At 37.4% G+C, this 14,627-nt stretch overlaps 1 protein-coding gene across 9 annotated transcripts in view; it reads right to left on the bottom strand.

Annotated features, from left to right (window-relative positions):
• The window catches only part of PDLIM5 (PDZ and LIM domain 5), a 208,990-nt gene that overhangs the window by 42,823 nt on the left and 151,540 nt on the right, over positions 1-14,627 (bottom strand). For all 9 annotated transcript variants that reach the window (XM_036852954.1, XM_036852957.1, XM_036852964.1 and 6 more), the window contains one exon: positions 9,754-9,941. In XM_036852954.1, coding sequence (XP_036708849.1) covers positions 9,754-9,941 — 188 coding nt within the window. The remainder of the gene's footprint in view (positions 1-9,753; positions 9,942-14,627) is intronic.

The raw sequence follows: 14,627 nt of genomic DNA, 5'->3' as shown, positions 1-14,627 counted from the left end.
GCCAGACTCATCAAGAAAAAAAGGGAGAAGACTCAGATCAATAGAATTAGAAATGAAAAAGGAGAAGTAACCACTGACACTGCAGAAATACAAACGATCATGAGAGATTACTACAAGCAACTATAGGCCAATAAAATGGACAACCTGGAAGAAATGGACAAATTTTTAGAAAAGCACAACCTCTGAGACTGAACCAGGAAGAAATACAAAGTAGAAACAGACCAATCACAAGCACTGAAATTGAAACTGTGATTAAAAATCATCCAACAAACAAAAACTCTGGACCAGATGGCTTCACAGGCGAATTCTATCAAACATTTAGAGAAGAGCTAACACCTATCCTTCTCAAACTTTTCCAAAATATAGCAGAGGAAGGAACACTCCCAAACTCATTCTACAGGGCCACCATCACCCTGATACCAAAACCAGACAAAGATGTCACAAAGAAAGAAAACTACAGGCCAATATCACTGATGAATATAGATGCAAAAATCCTCAACAAAATACTAGCAAACAGCATCCAACAGCACATTAAAAGGATCATACACCATGATCAACTGGGGTTTAACCCAGGAATGCAAGGATTCTTCAATATACACAAATCAATCAATGTGATACACCGTATTAACAAATTGAAGGAGAAAAGCCGTATGATCAACTCAATAGATGCCGAAAGAACTCCTGACAAAATTCAACACCCATTTATGATAAAAACCCTGCAGAAAGTAGGCATAGAGGGAACTTACCTCAACATAATAAAGACCATATAGGACAAACCCACAGCCAACATCATCCTCAATGGTGAAAAACTGAAACCATTTCCACTAAGATCAGGAACAAGACAAGGTTGCCCACTCTCATCACTATTATTCAACATAGTTTTGGAAGTTCTAGCCACAGCAATCAGAGAAGAAAAAGAAATAAAAGGAATCCAAATTGGAAAAGAAGTAAAGCTGTCACTGTTTGCAGATGACATGATGCTATACATAGAGAATCCTAAAGATGCTACTAGAAAACTACTAGAACTAATCAATGAATTTGGCAAAGTAGCAGGATACAAAATTAATGCGCAGAAATCTCTTGCATTCCTATACACTAATGATTAAAAATCTGAAAGAGAAATTAAGGAAACACTCCCATTTACCATTGCAACAAAAAGAATAAAATACCTAGGAATAAACCTACCTAAGGAGACAAAAGACCTGTATGCAGAAAACTATAAGACACTGATGAAAGATTTTAAAGATAATACAAACAGACGGAGAGATATACCATGTTCTTAGATTGGAAGATTCAACACTGTGAAAATGACTATACTACCCAAAGCAATCTACAGACTCAATGCTCCCTATCAAACTACCACTGGCATTCTTCACAGAACTAGAACAAAAAATTTCACAATTTGTATGGAACACAAGACCCCGAATAGCCAAAGTTATCTTCAGAAAGAAAAACGGAGCTGGAGAAATCAGGCTCCTGGACTTCAGACTACTACAAAGTTACAGTAATCAAGACAGTATGATACTGGCACAAAAACAGAAATATAGATCAATGGAACAGGATAGAAAGCACAGAGATAAACCCATGCACATATGGTCACCTTATCTTTGATAAAGCAGGAAAGAATATACAATGGAGAAAAGACAGCCTCTTCAATAAGTGGTGCTGGGAAAACTGGACAGCTACATGTAAAAGAATGACATTAGAACACTCCTTAACACCATACACAAAAATAAACTGAATATGGATTAAAGACCTAAATGTAAGGCCAGACACTATCAAACTCTTAGAGGAAAACATAGGCAGAACACTCTATGACATAAATCACAGCAAGATCCTTTTTGACCCACCTCCTAGAGAAATGGAAATAAAAACAAAAATAAATAAATGGGACCTAATGAAACTTAAAAGCTTTTGCACAGCAAAGGAAACCATAAACAAGACAAAAAGACAACCCTCAGAATGGGAGAAAATATTTGCAAATGAAGCAACTGACAAAGGATTAATCTCCAAAACATACAAGCAACTCATGCAGCTCAATATCAAAAAACCAAACAACCCAATCCAAAAATGGGCAGAAGACCTAAATAGACATTTCTCCAAAGAAGATATACAGATTGCCAACAAACACATGAAAGAATGCTCAACATCACTAATCATTAGAGAAATGCAAATCAAAACTACAATGAGATATCATCTCACACCGGTCAGAATGGCCATCATCAAAAAATCTACAAACAGTAAATGCTGGAGAGGGTGTGGAGAAAAGGGAACCCTCTTACACTGTTGGTGGGAATGTAAATTGATACAGCCACTATGCAAAACAGTATGGAGGTTCCTTAAAAAACTAAAAATAGAACTACCATACAACCCAGTAATCCCACTAAGGGGCATATACCCTGAGAAAACCATAATTCAAAAAGAGTCACGTACCACAATGTTCATTGCAGCTCTATTTACAATAGCCAGGACATGGAAGCAACCTAAGTGTCCACTGAAAGATGAATAGGTAGAGAAGATGTGGCACATATAAAGAATGGAATATTACTCAGCGATAAAAAGAAAATTGAGTTATTTGTAGTGAGGTGGATGGATCTAGAGACTGTCATACAGAGTGAAGTAAGTCAGAAAGAGAAAAACAAATACTGTATGCTAACACATATATATGGAATCTAAAAAAAAGGAAAGAAAATGGTCAGAAGAACCTAGGGGCAAGACGGGAAAAAAGATGCAGACCTACTAGAGAATGGACTTGAGGATACGGGGAGGGGGAAGGGTAAGCTGGAACAAAGTGAGAGAGTGGCATGGACATATATACACTACCAGATGTAAAATAGATAGCTAGTGGGAAGCAGCCGCATAGCACAGGGAGATCAGCTTGGTGCTTTGTGACCACCTAGAGGGGTGGGATAGGAAGGGTGGGAGGGAGGGAGATGCAAGAGGGAAGAGATATGGGGACCTATGTATATGTATAACCCATTCACTTTGTTATAAAGCAGAAACTGACACACCATTGTAAAGCAATTATACTCTAATAAAGATGTTAATAAATAAATAAATAAACAAACAAACAAATGGGACCCAATGAAACTTAAAAGCTTTTGCACAGCAAAGGAAACCATAAACAAGACGAAAAGACAACCCTCAGAACGGGAGAAAATATTTGCACATGAAGCAACTGACAAAGGATTAATCTCCAAAACATACAAGCAACTCATGCAGCTCAATATCAAAAAAACAAACAACCCAATCCAAAAAAGGGCAGAAGACCTAAACAGACATTTCTCCAAAGAAGATATACAGATTGCCAACAAACACATGAAAGAATGCTCAACATCATTAATCATTAGAGAAACGCAAATCAAAACTACAATGAGATATCATCTCACACCGGTCAGAATGGCCATCATCAAAAAATCTACAAACAATAAATGCTGGAGAGGGTGTGGAGAAAAGGGAACCCTCATACACTGTTGATGGGAATGTAAATTGATACAGCCACTATGGAGAACATTAAGGAGGTTCCTTAAAAATTAAAAATAGAACTACCATATGACCCAGCACTCCCACTATTGGGCATATACCCTGAGAAAACCATAATTCAAAAAGAGTCATGTACCACAATGTTCATTGCAGCTCTATTTACAATAGCCAGGACATGGAAGCAACATAAGTGTCCATCGACAGATGGATGGATAAAGAAGATGTGGCACATATATACAATGGAATATTACTCAGCCATAAAAAGAAACGAAATTGAGTTATTTGTAGTGAGGTGGATGGACCTAGAGTCTGTCATACAGAGTGAAGTAAGTCAGAAAGAGAAAAATAAATACTGCATGCTAACACATGTATAAGGAATGTAAAAAAAAAAAAAAAAGGTCATGAAGAACCTGGGGCAGGATGGGAATAGAGACGCAGACCTACTACAGAATGGGCTTGAGGACTTGGGGAGGGGGAAGGGTAAGATGTGACAAAGTGAGAGAGTGGCATAGACATATATACAGTACCACATGTAAAATAGATAGCTAGTGGGAAGCAGCCGCATAGCACAGGGAGATCAGCTCAGTGCTTTGTGACCACCTAGAGGGGTGGGATAGGGAGGGTGGGAGGGAGGGAGATGCAAGAGGGAAGAGATATGGGGATATATGTATATGTATAGCTGATTCACTTTGTTATAAAGCAGAAAAACACACCATTGTAAAGCAATTATACTCCAATAAACATGTTAAAAAAAATAAAAAATAAAAATAAATAAAAGGTTAAAAAAATAAAAATAAAAATGAAAAAAAAAACCCAGCAGGCCTGATCTAGCAAAGCACTGCTTATATTCTAATGAATTGGTCATTCCCATTTAGTTTATATAATTAAACTAAAGTTAGAAAACTGATGTGCATCAAACATATAGTCCTTCAGAACTTTAAGACTGGATTTGTGAAAAAACATCTGACTATATTTGTTAAGATAGTAATATTTTATATATATACTTGTGTCAAATGAATTAAATTTACCTAACCTGGTACCTATAACCTAAACAGAATCTAAAAAAAATATTACATAGCAAATTAGGGCACCTACATAAACACAGGAACATATTTTTAAACTTATATGATTAAATTTATGAACTTTTTAAGAATATCTATCTAACCACTTATTGTATATAATATGATGGTTTTGAGTATTAAAAAACCTATTAGACATACAAATATAGTGAATTAAAATATTAGTATAAAAAAGTACAAATCCTCAGTTCTGAAAAATATCAAGAATCTCACCTTTTATGTATTCTTCTAGATCAAGTAAACAAGTAAACACTTCTAAAGGGACTACTGCATCTGAATTATGGACGTATTACCAAAACACAGGGCAAGTAGGCAGTAGTATTGCTAGCTTACTTAAAAACTCAAGCATGGATTCTCACTTCTTTTGTATCTTGCTACTTTCATGTAGACTTTGAACTTTTTAACACTTTACATCTTAAAATATTTCTCTCTTTGTCACTCACTGGCAAGCTTGTGCATGTGTGGTGGTGTACATGAAAACTATATGCCCGAGAAAAACAAAAGGATCCAGTCTAAACCATAATGCTGTTACATACACACCTAGTTCCTATTTACCAACTGGTATTACGTTACTGTCTTCTTGAAAGACTTCTGGATACACAGGTTATAGTACACCACAAGTGAAATGGTCTAAGATTTAAAGTCAGAATTTCAATGGAGGTAATAGAAACCTCAACAGGTTCAGAATACACTAGTAGGTCTTGAAATTTCAATTAGCCCCTTCAATGCAGTCTTTTTTTTTTTTCTGTTATCATTTCAAAACTAAATTAATCATCCCAAATAGACAAAAGTATGACTAAAATACTTACTTAAGTAAGTGACTTCCAAACTTTTTCCTAACTATAAAAAACAATAAGAAATACACTTTACCTGCTGTTCATTTTACCTGCTGATCTAAAATATATGTTTGTACGTGTGTATAGATATACACTTATATACATATATATAATCTAAAGCCACATTTTCATAACATGATACCTACCCTTAATATGTTAAGATACTTCATATAGTAGAATATTCTCATATTTTCTATTCAATTTCATTTTTTAATGAAAATACTGGTTATGATCCATTAAACTGTTTCATAATCAACTAAGCAGGCCACAGACTGCATTTTAGTGATTCTAATCCCATCCTTCCCACTCAACTGTAGGAATTACTTTAAAATGACATTATTAGTGGGGCTTCCCTGGTGGCACAGTGGTTGAGAATCCGCCTGCCAATGCAGGGGACACGGGTTCGATCCCCGGATCTGGGCAGATCCCACATGCCGCGGAGCAACTAAGCCTTGCGCCACAACTACGGAGCCCATGTGCTGCAACTACTGAAGCCCGCACGCCTCGAGCCTGCGCTCCACAACAAGAGAAGCCCCCGCTCGCCGCAACTAGAGAAAGCCCGCATGCAGCAACGAAGACACAACACAGCCAAAAATAAATAAATTAAATAAATAAATTTTAAAAAAGAAAGAAATGCCTTAAAAATAAATAAATAAAATAAAATAACATCATTAGTGATAGGCACTCTTGGGTGACGGTATGAGGGTGAGGGGAATAAAAAATCTTTTTTTTCCCTCCTTCTTTACCCACACTAGGGCACAGCTGTGAATTACCAAGAGAAAGACACCTTAAGTTCTCAATGTGAGAGAAGCAATGCCACCTGCTTAGCACTTCATCTGAGTCCACACTAGTGCAGTGACTTGCCTTTGTAGTTTTTGCACCCTTTGGTCGGAACTGTCCTTTTCACGGGTGAGTTGTGAAGAACATAAGAACCCATCATGTGACAGCTACCACCTTCTGAATCAAAAGAACTTTTCCCATTTGCATTAGGAAGCCCTTGAAACTATTTATCAAAGACTAAGAGTAGATTCTGGAATGTTGTTTTGTTTTGGGTTTTTTTGAAATATGGTATACTGTTAGGTAGAGTAGAATAAAAGAACTTGAGTGACTGGGAATTTTGTATTTATTTTACAATTTTTACAAAATAGCATAAAATAAGTAAGTTTTACATAACATAAACTAAGTGCCAGTTTGTAGCACCCAGAGCAAGATAAACAGCAGGAGTTCTGCAAATATTTTCTGATTTGAGCTAAGCATCATGATGTAATTCAACGCAGACTTCACAATGGCAAAACATTTTCTTTCAATAATAATTAACGCTTTACGTTATATAATGTATAATTTTCTATCCTGTTATAGTTTTGCTCAAATTAGATTCAGCTATACCTTCTGTAAAAAGATTAATATTTTAAATACTAACCATGTGAATCATGATTATAGTTAGTTGCCTGCTTTGATTATTAAATTAGACTGAGAGAAAGAAGGATTCGATCGCCCTCTTGTGGTAATTTTGCTGTAGTGTATCCTCCAGGAGTTCCACGTCAACTGGAATTTTTTCTTTTTACTCTAGTAATAGGCAGAGTGGTCTTCTGTCCATAGTTTCTGAATTTCCAAAGGCACTACATATACTTTCTGTCCTTCACAGTACATATACTTTGTAGCCTCCCTTCAGTTTCTACCTCTAAAATTTAGCCTTTTCCTTGCTCTTTTAGGAAACATTCTCCTGTTCCCTTCCAATTATCATACCAAAAATTTTTTTATGAAAGTTGCTTTCAGTATTCTAATCACATACAAAATAATTACAGCAACTCTCCATCGACATAGATAAGCTTTAAGTAAATGGAAATAATTAAAAATGTGTGGGGCTAAGGTGTCAGCATTTTTTCCAAGAGGACAGGTCTTGCTAAGTCAATTAATAGTCCAGAAATTTCAGAGGCTAATGATATTAGCCTAAATAGTTTAAGTTTTCAAAAGTAATAAAATAGGCTTTTCTTTAAAATAGTCTAGATCATATACAGTAGCTTTCCTCTTTCTCCCACAGCACAAAGCTTTGAGCTTCTTTGCAAAATTAGTAATGGTAATTCAAGAATACACAAAATGACACTATGAAATAAATTTTAACTCTATAAAAAATTCATGATTTCTTAAAGATAATTTACAATAAGTGAAGTTAGTGTTAATGTATTTAAATGCTATGGAAAATACAAAGATGGATTCCTAATTAATTACAAGTTCACTTTTTCCACTCTCGTGAACTGTTAAAAAAAATTTTCTTAAATAATAAATGACCGGGCTTCCCTGGTGGCACAGTGGTTAAGAATCCACCCGCCAATGCAGGGGACACGGGTTCGATCCCTGGTCCGGGAAGATCTCACATGCCGCAGAGCAACTAAGCCCGTGAGCCACAACTACTGAGCTCACGTGCTGCAACTACTGAAGCCCGTGCACCTAGAGCCCGTGCTCTGCAACAAGAGAAGCCACTGCAATGAGAAGCCCGCGCACCGCAATGAAGAGGAGCCCCACTCGCTGCCCGGGCGCGGCAACAAAGACCCAATGCAGCCAAAAATAAGCAAAATTAAAAAATTAAAAAAAAAAAAAAGACCTATTTTTAAAGCTATCATATTTTTCAAAGCAGCCCCTTGTGTATTCAATCAATACTCATCCCAAAACTGATGAGGGAAGACTAGAAATACATAGGGGATTAGGTTAAAGAAGTTCCTTCTTCGCAGAGGAACCAGAACTTTCAAAAGCAGGGTAGCATGGCATGTCTCAGTAACTGAAGATACTCTACTAAAACCACAGCACAGATAATAAATTGGGAGCAGCAGGAAATGAGCTTGAAAAGTTAGCAGGGGTCAGAGTGGAAAAGGTCTTAATGATTAGTGAAGAAGGGGGAAACAGGCCAGCACTTGAAGCAGGAGAGTGACACGGGCAAGTGAGAGCTTTAGAAGGTCACTTGCAGTAAGGAGGACAGACTGACAGGCTGAGAAGGAGATGGGGAAATTAGTTAGGAGCTGTTTGTAAAGACCAGGGCCCGAACCAAGCCAATGGCTATGACCACAAAGAGGAGAAAAGAAATTTGAGAAATACTAAGATGTGGAATCGTTAGGTATTAGTTACTGTGAGAACATGGGGGTGGAGGCGGGACTCTCAAGCTTCCATTCTAGCTTTGGCGCCTGGGTGACTGTGACATCTCCAGAGACAGGTATGATATTTTCAGGCACACTGCATTTGAGGTGCCACCTGGAAACAGTAAGGAGGTCAACAAGTCTGAGGGTACGGAGATCAGGAGAGAGAGGACTGTAAATTATCAGTGGCCGGGTAGTAAAAGGAACCTGGGTGAGAGATCATTCAGGGAGAGTGTAAAGAGGTAAGACTAAGGGTGGGATCAGCGACATTTAAGTATAGCCCCATCTTCCTCTTAGGAGAGGTACTTTCGTCCTATAACCATAACCTTCATTCATGTTGGGAGAAGCATTTAGTCTCCTTCCATTTTGCAGATCAGAAAACTGAGGGTCGGGCTTCCCTGGTGGTGCAGTGGTTAAGAATCCTCCTGCCAATGCAGGGGACATGGATTTGATCCCTGGTCCGGGAAGATCCCACATGCCACGGAGCAACTCAGCCCGTGCACCACAACTACTGAGCCTGCGAGCCACAACTACTGAAGCCCTCACGCCTAGAGCCCGTGCTCCACAACAAGAGAAGCCACGGCAGTGAGAAGCCTGCGCACCGCAATGAAGAGTAGCCCCCGCTCACCGTAACTAGACAAAGCCCATGCGCACAGCAATGAAGACCCCACACAGCCATAAATAAATAAATAAAATAAATGAAAAAAAAAAAAGAAAAGAAAACTGAGGGTCAAGGTTAAGTGACTTCATTTAAAGCTATTTATCTGTAGAAGTGAATGAAAACTCAGGTTTCCAGATGGAGCCCAAGGACAGGAAGTGAAAGACCTTTCTTCAATAATTGTTTGACGGCAACAAGTGCTTCTGTTGTTATTTTGTATACATGATCAAAACTAAAATGCTGTATTTCCAAGGCTAACCTTCCAACAACATGGTTTGTTAATAAGACCCCAAATTTACAATTGAACCCATGCCTCCTGGGTAATCTAGGAAACCAGGAAACGCTCTCAATTCTATAATTATAAATAGCAAGTGGCAATTGTGTCAAACACACACAGAGAATGTTTATGAGACACTTCAGAGAGGAAAATAGCTGTACCTACTCTTCCCAGTCCTTTGTAAATCTTAGTTGAGAATGGGTTTCACTAGTGAATTCTATCATATATCCCAGAACACATTTTCATAATTACACTTAAATGCAAAAAGCAAGAGATTTCTCGGGCGTAGTACCTGCTTGGTTGGGCCGTTGCCAGCTTGGTGACTTGATGCCGCCGGTGGACCCTAGAGGCTTGAAGGCGGCAGCAGTGGTGAGCCCGGCCACCCCTGGTCTGGCCGAGCCTGGGCTTCCCGGCCCCTCGGGCGTGCTCCCGGCTGCAGCTGCGGAGGCGGCCGGCGGCTGGGAGGGCTCCTGGGCGCTGCTGCAGAGAAAAGAAGGAAGCATTTTTGGTGACGCGGCAGCGATCTAACTCAGCAATGATTCGTTCGTTCCTCAATTTATTAAATCTCTAAGGAAAACAAAAATACATATATACACTACCAAACGTAAAATAGATAGCCAGTGGGAAGCAGCCGCATAGCACAGGGAGATCAGCTCAGTGCTTTGTGACCACCTAGAGGGGTGGGATAGGGAGGGTGGGAGTGAGGGAGACGCAAGAGTGAAGAGGTATGGGGATATATGTATATGTATAGCTGATTCACTTTGTTATAAAGCAGAAACTAACACACCATTGTAAAGCAATTATACTCCAATAAAGATGTTAAAAAAAAACTAATTAATTAACTGTTATTTTAAAAAGAAAAACTCTAATACCATGACTGAGGGGCTGCCTTTTTTTAAAACAGAAAAAAAGAAAAAGGGAAGGAAAGGAGTCAGACTGCAGTTCTTTCAATGCTTTGGAAATTCTCTTTAAAAAGTTCTACCATGAGAAATTCAGCACTGAAAAACTTATACAGCCAATCCTTTTAAATAAGAAGCTAATTTCCTCTATCTCAATGTTTCAAAAGGGTCATCTAGATTAAAACAATTAATTACTGGAGACTCCCTGACAATTTTTATGAAATGGCACAGATGCTGTTTCCCTCTTTTCCACATCCTTCTAGTATTTTATGAACCAAGTTTCCCTGACGTCTTACCAGTCGCTCTTTTCACTCACACACTCAGTCACTCATTCATGCAATAAATACTTAAGCACCTACTATGTTCCAGACATTGTGTTACACAGTGGTGAACAAAAGACAACATCCACCGCCTAACGCAACATCCAGTGTTCTGTGTTCAGGATTACAGGAAAACAAGAAACAAGTCTGCCATTGTCTTCTTTCAATCTGAGCTATTTGCTTAACAGGTGAAACAGGTGGTTCCAGTTTGATTTAGAAGATCATATGGCTTTTATTATCCCAGTCATTTGTTATTTATACTTATATATCATCATTTCAAAAAAAATAATTTTAGGTAGTTCAAATAATAAAATATGCTCTTTGGAATGATGCAATACTGTAAGTTTCTCTCAAGTGAAGTATAATAATAGTAACAACAATAATACACACATCCTACTAACTTTTCAAGAGAAATTTAGCTTCCGCTTGCTAAAAATTCCATGCACAGAAACTCAGTTCCTTCAATACCTGAAATCAACAGCTATAGAGGAATAGATCAATAACGACAGGATACTATATAAATGACTTTAGTAAAATAAATACCCTTAATTACACTGTTAGGTTGAAATTTCAAGGCAATTTCAAATGCAATCATGCCCACTCTACTACCAAATGACCAAGATTACCTAATTTTCCCAATGCCTCTTGAAGCCTGGGTAACACCTAACAGAGCAGGCCTGAGGCTGCAGGAAGGCCTGCTGCAAGGTTGCCCTTTGACTGGCTTTTGGCAACTTGGCTGGTAAACAGTTCCCTACGGTCATATAAAAGTCTCTCCAAAAGATAAACAGTGGCTCATTGTGCCTAAACTATATCAACAATGTGGTTTATGCCAAACACCTGCTTTCCTTCTGAGAGTCTGGCGTTTTGGTATGAACAAGGCACAACGTGCCTACATGACAAGCCCCAATTAAATATGTCTTAGGTACTTAGTTTCTAAAGAGCTTCTCTGGTAGAGAACATTTTGCACGTCTTCTCATAACTCACTGCTCTAGGAATCCACACATCCTGTATGACCTCACTGGGAGAGGACTTTTTGGAAACTTGAGCCTCCTTTCTTCTGGACTTGTACCTATGCACCTTTCTCCTTGCTGATTCTGCTTTGTATTCTTTCACCGTAATAACTCTCAGTCAGGAGCACTACGATGGACTGAGTTCTGTCAAGTCCTCTAGTGAGTCATCACACCTTGGGGTGGGTTCTGGGCACCTCTGACACTAAATAGTTCTGAAAAATTATATTAGAGCTGTTTTAACTTTCTTATTAATACTGTTCCCTATTACTGTCCTCTCAAATTCAGGTGTAGTAGAGACATCACCTTCTTCCAACATTTCTAATCAGTTTAATGAAAAACTCACATCTGCTTGATGTTAAAACATACTATACTATGAAAAAATTAAGCAATTTAATAATTTTTATCATAAATAAAAAGTGAAAGACGGCTTACTTAATGGTAGTGCTGAACACAATTATCAGTAAAGATGACACACTAAATAATATTAATAGAAACAGGGTTTAAATGTTATAGGTCAGTCCTTACAAAAGATTTGTAAGGGACAGATTATTTTACTTCTCTAAGCCTCAGTTACCTAAACTTTAAATGGGGATAATGCTTTGCTCATAAGAATCCCAGGGACTTAATTAAGATATTTATGTATAAAGTACTCAGCCATACTCTAGGACACAGAATATGAGCTTAACATATGAAAAAGATAATTAATGTATTCAAATAATAAAGACTTATTTTCAATATTTTTACACATTACAAACAAATTATTTTTGAAAGTAATAGAGAAGTATAGACCATTTTAATTCTAGGGTTAATTACTCATGAGGATTTGGAAAAAAAACAACTAATAATCCATATAGCCACAATTCTGAAAAGAGAATTTATGACCAAGCAATACTAGAACTTACAGATGAAACACATAATCTGAAAATAATAATCAAACCCAAATCATCATTTAATGTGTAATAACCTGAAATAGTTAAAATTTAATTACAGGAGAGTTGCCAACTTACTTAGAAGAAAGTGACCAGGACGACAGGAAATCAATGCCAAGCCTGGTGAAGTTAGGTTGAGGGAACTGGTTAATTGGCCCATGGTATGAAAGAAACTCAGAAGAAGCATAAGACTAATGCTCAAATATCTGACATGTGGATTCACTCTATATTGCTACGCTCTGTTTGCTGAAGGTTGAGTGGAATCTATGGCGAGATAGACTAGGTTCAATAAAAGGAAGTACTTCCTAATATGAAAAATCATCCAAAGGAAACAACACTTTCCATGAGAGGTTTGTTTCCAGAAGGCACTTAACAAAAGGTGGAGATGCTGTAGACCAGATCTAACCATTTAGAGAGTGGAGGACTAAGTTACACGTCAGCCTGACATCTGAAGCCTTCTAAGATAGAGCTACAATCTATCTGTTCAGTCGTATCTCCTACCACTTTGCTACACAAACTATATTCTTGCCATAGCTCCTCTCTGTCCACAACTCTACATCTTTTCCAGGCTCTACATGGAAGGTGCTCCCCCCACTCTCCCTCTGCACCTGTCCAAATCTTACCCATAATTAGCAATAGGAGTAGTAGCACAATAATACCCATCATGCATTGTGTACTGTGCTAAGCAATTAACATATTTTATTTAATCACTCAATCTTCTAGAAGTAAAGACACCCCTTGCTTCAATGCATGGCAGATATTAACTGCATGGCATAAAGCTACATTTCAATTTGTAATAGCCACAGTTTTTCTTAATTAATAGTAACTTCTTTATGTATCTTGTCTCCTCTACTACATTATAAACCATTTGAGGTTGGTGCATTTATTGTGACCTTGATATGTCACTTAGACTTGGTAAATTTCCTCATTTGTGAAATGAGATTAAAATACTACTTTTAGGAACACTCCTACACTGTTGGTAGGAATGTAAATTGGAGCAGCCACTACGGAGAACAGTATGGAGGCTCCTACAAACAGTTACCATATGATCCAGCAATCCCACTCCCGGGCATATATCTGGAAAAGACGAAAACTCTAAAGATACGTGCACCCCAATGTTCACAGCAGCACTATGTACAATAGCCCAGACATAGAAGAAACCTACGTGTCCATCGACAGATGAATAGATAAAATATGTGGTGTATACATACATACACACACACACACACACACATTGGAATATTACTCAGCCATAAAAAGAATGAAATATTAGGTTTTATCTAGACAATCACATATTGGAATATATGATGTATAGGTCTCTAAAAATCCCATGTCTTTTTTTCCAATTTTTAACTGTTAGCTACTATTTAAAGAAAATACATAAACATTAGGTATCGTGTACTAAAGGTTAAAAAATTAGTAAAGCCACTGGCTATGTAATTTTATATTTGGGAAAAAAATGTTGTCGGTAATCACTAACAGCAAAATATTTCAAATTGATGACTAATTTATTAATATAATATGTCATGAATACTTAGATTGGTATCTTATTTCTGAAGTAATGACTCATATATATTTTTTTCTAAATTTAAATTGTTTAAGGTATACCTAAATTCTAAACAAAATTAAAATGCTTTCTGAAAGATTCTAGTGAGGAAATCAGAGCAAATCCATAAATACTGTTGGCTAATACCACAGAAGCTAACAATCAAATATGGTTATTTTCACTAGTCTGCCAAATAAACAAGCACTGAAATAAAATGTTAAATTAATATGACTTCCATCTCAAGAATACCAAAGATTCTGTTTCATATTTAAAAAACTGAAAATGGAGAAAAACATACTGACAGAGCAAAGGCTTCTTTTCAAAACTGAGTTAACGAGGACAAAAGAAAAACGAAGGGAAGTTAACTTTCAGTGTCAGCAACCTGATTTATCTTGAGTTTACATTCTTTTCCCACATTTGTTTAACTATTACAACAAATCAATTTCAGCTGCAGATTGGGAA

The sequence above is a fragment of the Balaenoptera musculus genome, chromosome 5 (assembly GCF_009873245.2).
Source record: "Balaenoptera musculus isolate JJ_BM4_2016_0621 chromosome 5, mBalMus1.pri.v3, whole genome shotgun sequence".
Classification (NCBI taxonomy): domain Eukaryota; kingdom Metazoa; phylum Chordata; class Mammalia; order Artiodactyla; family Balaenopteridae; genus Balaenoptera; species Balaenoptera musculus.
The sequence above is the reverse complement of the archived record's forward strand: the minus strand, read 5'-3'. Positions and strand labels throughout refer to the sequence as shown.